This window comes from Lutra lutra, chromosome 9 (genome assembly GCF_902655055.1).
Source record: "Lutra lutra chromosome 9, mLutLut1.2, whole genome shotgun sequence".
NCBI lineage: Eukaryota > Metazoa > Chordata > Mammalia > Carnivora > Mustelidae > Lutra > Lutra lutra.
The window spans coordinates 77,579,815-77,590,330 of record NC_062286.1 but is presented as its reverse complement, the minus strand read 5'-3'; the positions used below and the strand labels follow the sequence as shown (position 1 = coordinate 77,590,330).

The 10,516-nt window shown below is 41.3% G+C and overlaps 1 protein-coding gene across 1 annotated transcript in view; it reads left to right on the top strand.

The window, feature by feature from the left end:
- Positions 1-484: 484 nt before the first annotated feature.
- LRPPRC (leucine rich pentatricopeptide repeat containing) overlaps positions 485-10,516 on the top strand; it is a 105,622-nt gene continuing 95,590 nt past the window's right edge. Inside the window, exon 1 of the mRNA XM_047744610.1 lies at positions 485-674. Coding sequence (XP_047600566.1) covers positions 526-674 — 149 coding nt within the window. The 5' untranslated portion in view covers positions 485-525. The remainder of the gene's footprint in view (positions 675-10,516) is intronic.

Here is a 10,516-nt window from a genome sequence, read left to right as displayed (position 1 = left end):
TCAACGTTTTTCAGTCCCACACTTCTCAGAGCTTTCCGATCACGACGTTGCCATCCGCGCGGCAACTTCGGCGCTGAGCCAGCAACAAAAACCTCGCACGCCCGCGAATTGTCCCACACGCTGGGACCTTCATAGTCGGCTCTTCTCGAGAGTTCCCGGGTGTCCTTGCTAGTTGGCCCCCCGCAAGCCCCTGCGCTAACCTGGGAGGAGTCGACCTCTCCTGACTCTACCAACTGGAAAGTGTAGGGGTGTAGATACTGAACATGCTGAGAGAAAGGTTAGAAAATGAAAAGAGGAGCCACTCAGATAATCAGGCACGATACGTTATTATTAACGTATCACACGGGACTCATATATCCTTAGAGAAATCCATTTGTCGATCTTCTAAGCTTAAAACAACGCGTGGCTCCCCCTACGTATGGTGCGTCCGGCCTTTGGTCTCTCCCGCGCCGGGCGACCCCGCGGTCACGTGCTCCCCCTGTCCTTCTCGCCCAGCGTGCATCCTGCGGTGGGGACGGCCGAGCCATGGCAGCCCTGCTGAGACCAGCTCGCTGGCTCCTCCGAGCCGGGGCAGCCCCGCGCCTCCCGCTCTCCCTGCGCCTCCTCGCAGGCGGCCTGAGCCGGCCGCACGCCGTCCCTTGTCTGCCCGCCGGCCGCGGCGGGCCCCTTGCAGGGTGAGTGCCCACGCGCTACCCTTTGCCTGTCTGCAGCGCTGGCGTCCCCCGGGGTCGTGATGCTGGCGGGGGACCGGGCCTGCCTTTCTCTGAGCCTTCTTCCACGCCCTAAGGCCAAACGTCCCGGGGTCTTGGACCCCGCTCCCCAGCGGGGGTTTCTGGTGACGGGGTCAGTCGACTTGAGAAGGTCACGGCAGTTGTGCAGTGTTTGCTTCCGGCATGGATTTAGCTCTCGCTTGGAACTGCGTTTTTCTGTCCTAGGGCTACCGGCGACCTGTTAAGGGGGCGTTGGGAGCGGGGGGCTTTGAAGGCTGCTGCTGGGATCGGGTGTTACTCTTCTCCTTAGGATTCACGGGCTTGGATGCTGTACCACGTGCGAACATTATCGGTGATCAGTAACCAGCTAGAACTTAGATTTCGATAAGTTTAAATTTGGGGGGTGGGAGGGATAGGTTGGGAATTTGGGGTGAACAAGGGATAGTTTAGATAGGGACGTTTAATTGTGATCAGCTTGGGCTTTTGCCTGCATTTTTCTGGAGTGGAGTTTTCCTCGATATTTACATATCGAGGTTGGGAATTGGGTTGGGAATTGTCACAGTAGGGCTATGTAAGTGTCAGTGAGTGAATAAGCGAACATGTGCAGGCACTTCGTGGTGATAAAAGGATGCCAGTGGTGTCAAGCGTATGAATAAATGTTTCATGGATCGAGGTTTATCAGGAGATAAGTCTGGCATAGACCTGGAGAGGGGATAAGGAAGTTTGGTGAAAAAGTATTAGAATAGTAAGTATTCTGACCATCTGAGAAAGGGAGATGGGCACTGAGGTTTTAGAATTGGAGAAAAACTGATTTTGAAATACTGTTAATAAATAAAGGTACTTTGGGAGACAATTTAGGACTAAGAGCTAAGGATTTGCCGTTGGACAAGTTAACATTTCTAGGCCTCAGTTTCCTTAGTTAGATGGAGTGGTAATACCGTTGGTAGTACTGCATGAGATTATCTATAAAAAACGCCTAGCATAAGGCCTGGTACCTAGTAAGTGCTTTATTAGTTACAATAATAGTAATAACTATGATTACATGGATCTTTGTGGAGCAGCCTGGAAACCTCTCTACGTAAAATTATATGGAGGAAAGGTTTTATGACTCCTTAACAACGCAGTTATAGATCTTTGGAATGTAGCCTACTTTTAACTGACCAGCCTTCCTGGATTTTGTTTTTAGGCCTGAACAGTTAACCTTCAGGAGCCATGCCTCTGCATTCTCAGAAAGCATTTCTCTTCTTTCAGAGACTTTATTTGGAGAAAGTTGTGTCAGTTACTCTTATTTTTTAGTCCTTAACTATCCCTGTGAGGCCAGAGGAGGGTGGATGTTATCTCTCATCGTTCCTGTTGTGTTTGAGGAAAACAGTAGAACAGAATCTCGTAGAAGGGATATTGGTCTGGGTGTTCATCAGACCTGGATTCCATTTACTTGCTACATAATCTTACCTAAGTTCTTTGATCCTCAGTTTCATGATTTGTAAAGTAGAGATAACAAGGCCATTCTCCCTCCTTTGCAAAGATGGTTTCTTGCCATTCAGGATTCAGCTTAAATGCTGTTTCTTCAGAGAAGGCTTATCTCCACACTCAATGTAAAAACTACCCTATTTTAGTTTTATCATGCTGTGTTTGACTTGTCTAATATTAATCTGCTTTTTGTTTGTTTTCTCAGTAGAAAAAGTGAATTGCATTAAGAGCAGAACGTTATCTTCCTCACCACTGTGTGCTTGGCTCATAACAAGCAATGAGAAGAGTATTACCTCTTTCTCCTATACTCTTAACAGTCCTTTTATACAGTCTCCTGTCCCACAGCCTGCAAGCATGCCCAGATCTTTCCGGCCTGAAAAAACAAACCCTTTCCTAGAACTCTGGACTCATCTCTGGATGCTTACCAATTTCCCTTCCCCTGTCCCTATTTCGGTCTCCTTTATTTCCTCACTTCATATTTACTCTTCTACCTACTGCAGTCACACTACTGGCCAAAGCCATCATTGTTTTATTTATTAATTTTTTAGTGTATATTTTTATTTTATATTATTTATTTAATAAGTACGTTTCACAACCAGCGTGGTGCCCAGCATAGGGCTTGAACTCATGACCATGAGATCGCGACCTGAACTGAGATCAAGAGTTGGACGCTTAACCGACCGAGCCACTCAGGTGCCTCTGTTTTATATTTTTAAATAATAAAACTCATGTTCCTAGGGAGCAATTGCAAAATACGGAGAGAATAGTAATAAATTAAGAATCACCCTTAGGTGCCTTGCTGGCTCAGTTGGTGGAGTGTGAGGCTCTTGGTCTTGGAATTTTAAGTTTGAGCCTCATGTTGGGTGCAGAGATTATTTAAAAATAAAATATTAAATAAATAAATAGATGAATGAATGAAACAAAAAAAGATACCCTTAATTCTCTCACCCAGAGACAGCCATTGACATATGTATATGTGTGTATACATATACATATGTATATGTATATGTGGGAGAGGGAGAAACAGGCTTCCTGCTGAGCAGGGAGCCGGATGTGGGAATTGAGCCCAGGGCTCTGGAATCATGACCTGAGCTACGCAGGCGCCTTGGAGCCTCACTTCTTAGGGTTCTTTTCCATGGTGTCCTGTATTCTAGCTATACCAAACCACTACTTCTGAGTCCTCTACACCAGGGCTTTTTAATGAGCATAAGAATTCCTTGGGGATGTCATGAAAATGGGAGATTCTGATTTTGTAGGTCTAGACAGGGGAACTGAGATTCTGCATTCCTAACAAGCCCCCAGATGGTAAAGGTACTATTGGTCCAGAGCTCTGTGGGGCCATGTTGCACATCTCTTTGCCTTTGAATGTGGTGTTTACTCTTGGGATGTGTCGCCCCTTTCCCCTACTCAGGTGTTCCTTTTCTCTGTTAAATCTCGATTGCTTCTCCCATTTGACCTCTGCTCTTTTGTGTTTCCCTTAGATCCTGAATCATTAAGCATTATTATATGTGTACCAAACAGCATGATTACATCTATACCAAACAGCCCTCCAGACCTGGCTGTAAGTTCCTTGAGGCAGTGATTTTGTCTTTTTCGCTCCCCTGGTGTCTGACTTTGTGGCACATAATAGGTATCAAATATTTTTTGAGTAAATCACTGAAAATCTTAGGCATTGAGGAAGGAATATTGTGACATGCAAAGACATTTGAAGGGATGTTTAATCCATGCCTGTAGTGCAATGAATGTCCACAAATTCATGCCAATCTTGATTTCTAAGAATGTCCTATGGAAGACAGATGAGGATTATTGAGTCAAATTCTAGAATTATTAATTTATTAATAATTAATTTTATTAATTTGTTTTCAGACTTGAAGCGCCAGAAGGTATATACTTCTGTATTCTTTAGTCTTGCTTCTCATTCCTATTTCAGTACTTTTTTCTTCTTTTTAAACAAATTTTTCTTAAAAACCAGCTCTTCCCTTGTCTTCTGTGGGAAGTTTGAGGGGCAAATACTATTGCTTTCCCCCAGACTCTTTTTCTGTTTTTCTCATACTTCTGAATCAGAAGCTGCTTATACTTTGTTGTGAGAGTTTGCGGACTTCCGTGCTTCAGAAGAAAGATAAGCTTTGAATTAAATCTGTTTGGAAGTGGATCTAGATTGATGATTGGCTTAAGGGTGAAGAGCACATATTGCCCTATGACAGAATGATGTGACTTCTAAGGTTGGAAGGAAAGAAAACTTTCCCTTGTTTATTTCTTAATGAGAAAAAGATCTTCTCAGCAAATATTAAGAAACTGTCTGGGTTATGATTCAGCCTTTGTTTTCTGTGTGTATAAATTTATCAATTACTGAGGGCTATGATAGGCACATGTCCCATTCCTATATGTTGTCCCTAAAAGAGGAGCTTAATACTGTGGTTTTTCAGAGAAAAGAACAGCCACATTTGTTTCTGGTAGGGGCTCAGTTGCGTTTAAGAGGACACATGGTAATAAGTAGTCAGAGTGTTCTAGGGGAGGAGAGCATAGAGGGACTTGGAGACCATACTTCCATCCTGTGTGGCTACGTGGGGTTAGGTGTCATGGAAGTTGATATTACCAAGGCCAGTTGATTCCTTCTAGCTATTAAGGTTGATTAGAAGTTGGTTATTTGATGGTTGGAAGCCATTGGAGGGTTTTGAGGGGTACAGGTCTTGACAAAGTTTATATAGACTGAGGAGAGATAGAGGCTGGGGATGGAAAGACCAGTAGGAGCAACATTGATACCACAGATAAGGGCTAATAGGACTTCAGCTAGATGGTGCAGAACTGAAAAAATAAAAATAAAAACAAACCACTTCTTTTTCTTCTTGAGTGGGAGTGAACAGGAGATTGGTCAGCATGTTGGCAGAATGGATTTGGAGATGAGGATAAATAGTAGTACCTTCGGATTAGATCTTTTCCATTTTCAAGTTGTTTGTATGAATACATCACACATGTATTTCATCTTCTATGGGTTCATATTACAAATCAGGGAACAAGCTTAGAAGAGTGAAGTAATTTATCTGGGATCTCCAGTTGGGGATTTAACTATAGACACTGATGCCCAGTTTTGAAGTGTTTTGAGTAATATTGTCCTTTAGGTGTTGAAGGGATTGCTTATGGACATAAAGACATTTTTTAAAAAGGTGTTATGATACATTATAGATTTAGAAATTAAAGACTATCACAGATAACTAAGCACATAAGATCTGAGAATGTAAACTCTGGAAGGAATCTTTAGAGTAAATCTTGTCTATCCCAGTCTCACTTTATAGATCCTAAAGAGTATCTTGTTCATGTCACATCATAGGTCCCAACTTGTGTAACTGTTCGTCACTTCCTGTCATAGCTGAGACAAAGGAGACATATTTTTGGACTGGAGGACCTTGAGGGGGAGGGGATGTCTGGATAGGTGGAAAGAAATTGGTGTTTCAAGCCAGGAGACTTTTTTTTTTTTTTTTTTAAAGATTTTATTTATTTATTTGACAGAGAGATCACAAGCAGGCAGAGAGGCAGGCAGAGAGAGAGGAGGAAGCAGGCTCCCTGCTGAGCAGAGAGCCCGATGCGGGGCTCCATCCCAGGACTCTGAGATCATGACCTGAGCCGAAGCAGCGGCTTAACCCACTGAGCCACCCAGGCGCCCCTAAAGCCAGGAGACTTTTAAGTGTGGAAGAGTTGTAAGTGGCTTTTCTAGTCTAAAATTTTTGGTGTGTTTGGGGGACAGATTAACTGGACAAGACTTTTTGGAGAATCGAGGTCCTGTGAAATCGTTGCATGAGAAAGGTCATTGAGACAGCTTTACAAAATATTTTCTTTAAAGATCACTCAGCAGACACTTAACTGAGTGCGTTCTATAATAAAAGCTATTATTGAGCCCGTTTGTTAGGAATTTTATATATTTTTTCCTTATATGATCTTTACAAGGTAGGTATTTTTCTTCAGAGGAAGTAACTAATGCTTAGAAAGACCAAATACTTTTACCAGAGTCACATAGTTGTTAAATAAGCATAGTTTAGATTTGACTAGGTCTTTAAAAATAAGTGTTGTATTTTCTGCTAATACACTTTTAAAAGAAGGTGCTCTAGGAAGTGTGCAGTTAATATTTATTATGCTGACTTTGCAGGGTCCTCTATGTATACTTTCTCAGTGTTGCTCAACCTTCGGGCAATTATGTACTGCCTTCAGATTTTTTTGTCCAATCTAAGTACTACTGACACTGTTATTTGTATTTAACGTTCTTCTTAACATTGGTTTTAGGTTTAAACTGATGTTATTATAACTTAATTTTATCTTAAGCAAAAATATTAGTAAAATAAAGAGCTTGATGTGATAGTTACTTTTAAATATTGATTAAAATAGATAAAACGACTGAAATGAAAAATTTTTGTTTAAATACTACCTAAAACCATCTTGCCTAGCAGAAGGGTGATATTTTTGGAAACACTGCAGTATCTCAGTTAATCTTTGTGATAGCCTCGTGAGGTAAATACTGTTAACTCCTGGATTTTACAGGCTTAGAGTTGCAGTAACTCGTCTACCCATCTTATAAAATGGCACAGCCTGAAGTCAGGCTGGTCTATAGGACTCAGGCTCGTGCTCTTAAAGCTCAGAGCTCCTGTGTTTCTGCAGTGCTATGGAGCCTTCTGTTTTTGTCTCTTAAGATTGTGCTTGTCAAGTTTCATGAAAATGGTACATAATGGGGTAGGATGTATAAGAGGATTAAGTAAGCCTCTAAGGCACTTTTACATGAAATTTTCTTCATCATATTTAAGGAAGTGAGAATGAACAAATTGCTTTGGTGAGACTTGTTCCTTGGAATTTGCAGTTAAATGGGCGCGGGGCTTTGGTGATAGGTGTTTCTTTCCCATTTCCACACCCACTCTGGTATAAACTTCCCTTTTACTTGGACTACTGCAATAGTTTTCTAAATGGTATCTCTCTCTCAATTCTTGCTACCTTCTAATTTATTCTTCACCCCCCCAGGTAGACTAATCTTTCTAAAACAGAAATAGATCATGCCACATCCCCTGCTCAGAAACCTTCAGTAGGGTTCTGATAGAGTTCTGTAGCTGGAATAAAATCTGTACTGAAAATAAAATCCAGACCATTTATTGTCACAGTCTTTCATGATCTAGCCCACTCACAAGCGCAGTCTTCCTCTTCAACCTCATCCCATCTGTGTTGCTCACTTGCTTGGCCTGCTGACTGTTCTGGCTTGCTTGGAGTACTTCTCTGTTGTGCATGGCTGCTGCTTTTAATGCTCAGCTAAAAAACTGGTGGAGGCTTTCCATTCTTTAGTCTCACCCTCCCAGTCCAGGTTTAATTAAGATGTATCCCTGACCTTAACCTTGGGCAGCTCAGTTGGTTAAGCATCTGACTCTTAATTTTGGCTCAGGTCATTGTTCCAGGATTTTAGGATTGAGCACTGAGACATGCTCTGTGGGGAGTCTGCTTAAGATTCTTTCCCTTTCCCTCTGACTTCCCCCCAATGTGTATATTCTCATGCATGTGTATATTCTCTCTCTGTCTCTCTTTCAAATAAATCTTTAAAAATAAACAAAAGGCATTATTCGGCACCTGCCTGGCTTAGTCGGTAGAGCGTACAACTCTTGATCTCATGGTTGTGAGTTAAAGTCCCACATGGGGCATGGAGCATACTTTAAATAAATAAAAGGAGGCATTATATTTTTGAGTTTTTAACATGTTAAAACTTAACTGGAATCAGTATCTATATGCAACTTTTTTAAGAAGAATTATATACTGTGACTAAGTTGGGTTTATTCCACGTGTGCAAAGCTGACTCAACATTTGAAAATCAGTCCATGTAATCATACATACCAACAGGCTAAAGGAAACTCAAGTGGAATAGTTAAAATGAGAGGTGGGTGAGCACATGAAATAAGTTTGAGATCTCCATTGTCTAGAATAGTACAGCAAAATAAGCGGGGAGGGCAGCTTTATGGACATCAGTCTTGTATTTTATGGACATGTCATAAAATCCAAATGCCTTTCTTTTCAGCCATTGGAGGCTTTCCATTCTCTAGTCTCACCCTCCCAGTCCAGTTTTAATTTTCATTACTTCTATTGTGAACCCCCTATTGCAGCCAGGTTCATTTCCTTGATGCCTTTCTGCCATGTTGAACTCATTTCAGAAAGAGATTACCCAAATACAGATCCGGGACTTGTCATCCTGTCATTAACTACCTTTTATTGTGACTTTGGGCAAGTTGTGTCAGTTTTCTTATCAATAAAATGAGGATTATGGTAGTAATTTTTGTTACCTAGCATGTGTCATTAAATGCTTGATAAATATCGATTACCGGTTATACCTACTCTATCACATATCTGTATCCCCCCCTTTTTTTTCCCTTTAAATTCTGGGAGCTCCAAAGTGTTAGATGCTAGAGTGACTCATAATAGCAACGGAGTTAACTTGGGAGGGAGAGTTTGAGAACATGTGTGATTAGTTTGGTGCACATTTGAAGTTAAAAAAGAATGAATGGGGTGCGTGGGTGGCTCAGTGGGTTAAGCTTCTGCCTTCCAGCTCAGGTCATGATCTCGGGGTCCTGGGATTTTTGGAAAAGGCAAAAACTATAGAGAAGGAGAAGTGTGGTTGTTAGGGGTTTAGGAGGATCGGGGAGGGGAAGAATAGGTGGAGCACAGGGCAATTTTAGGGCAGTGAAACTATTCTGTGACTACTATAATGCTTGCCATACATTTGTCAAAACCATAGGTACGTACATACACAGAGTGAACCCTATTATAAACTACGGGCTGTAATGTATCATGATTAGTTTATCATTTATAACACATGTACCACAGTAATGCAAGATATAAATAGGGGAAACTGGGTGGAGGGGGAGGAGCATATACAGGAACTCTGTACTCACTGCACAGTTTTTCTGTAAATCCAAAAATGCCTTGAAAAGGTAAAATATTGGAAAAAAGTACAGACTTAAGAGAGGAGTCCCATGGAAGCCTGCTTAAAATAATCTGCACTGCATGCCTTTTTGAAATATGGACATTCAAATATGAAAATCATTATTTTTTTTTGTACTGAAGAGTCAAAATAATCGCCACCAGCACTAAAACGACGACAACAACACTGAGAATAACAATGCCAGATGGGGCCAGAGAAAGTTAAAGGGTAATCTGAATACAGTGGTGATTGCCAGAATCTCAGGAGGGAACCTAAGATGTTTCACTCAGAAATGCAAAGGAGGGCCTCTGGGTGGCTCCGGTGGTTAAGCGACTGCCTTCTGCTCTGGTCATGATCCCGGGATCCTAGGATCGAGTCTCAGATCAGGCTCCCGCTGCTCTGTGGGGAGCCTGCTTCTCCCTCTCCCTCTGCTTGCGGCTCCCCCTGCTTGTGCTCGCTCTCTCTGTCAAATAAATAAAATCTTAAAAAAAAAAAAATGCAAAGGAGCAATTTATGACACATTGATGAAATGTTAATAATTTTCCCTTACATGGTTACACCAGTTTTGGTCATCAGAATTTGGCTTGTGCAAGTCTGATAGGTAGGTGCTACACTACATGGATGTACTTTCACCCCTGGACTTCTTCTTTACTTTCTGTCATAACATACTTACTGTTCCAGGCATGGAGTTCCTAATTTCCTACTGGGTGTGTTTCTGTGGAATTTAAAAATAAATTTTGGGCCAAATAATCAATGTAGAAAGCACTGCATGTAGGGAAGCACTGGGGACTTCCTTTTGAAGAGTGAAGCATCCTTAGTTAAGTATGTAACCCTTCACCATCGTTCATTCTATGGTGGATTCATAGTTAAGCATATCTAATTAAAGTCAAGTATAATTGAGTGAAGGAGACTTGACATCATTAAAGATCTGTTTGTGAGAAAAATTAGCTTTAAAATGTTGAGAATAATGTTCTGGTTTATTAACCTGTCTTCTGTCTAAATTTTGTATTTGTTAGATCTTACATTTTAAAACTGCATTTTATTTTATTTTATTTTTATTTTTTTAAAAGATTTTTATTTATTTATTTGACAGAGATCACAAATAGGCAGAGAGAGTGGGGAAGCAGGCTCCCTGCTGAGCAGAGAGCTGGATGCAGGGCTCGATCCCAGGACCCTGAGATCATGACCTGAGCTGAAGGCAGAGGCTTTAACCCACTGAGCCACCCAGGCGCCCCTAAAACTGAATTTTAGCAAAGGTTTTACTTTTGCGCTTTTTCACAGCTTACAAGATTTGAGTTGTGTAAAAAAAATCTTGGTAAATATATTTTGCCACAACTTTGAAATTTCTTTCTCTTTTTTAAACATTTTTTTTTAAGATTTTATTTATTTATTTGACACA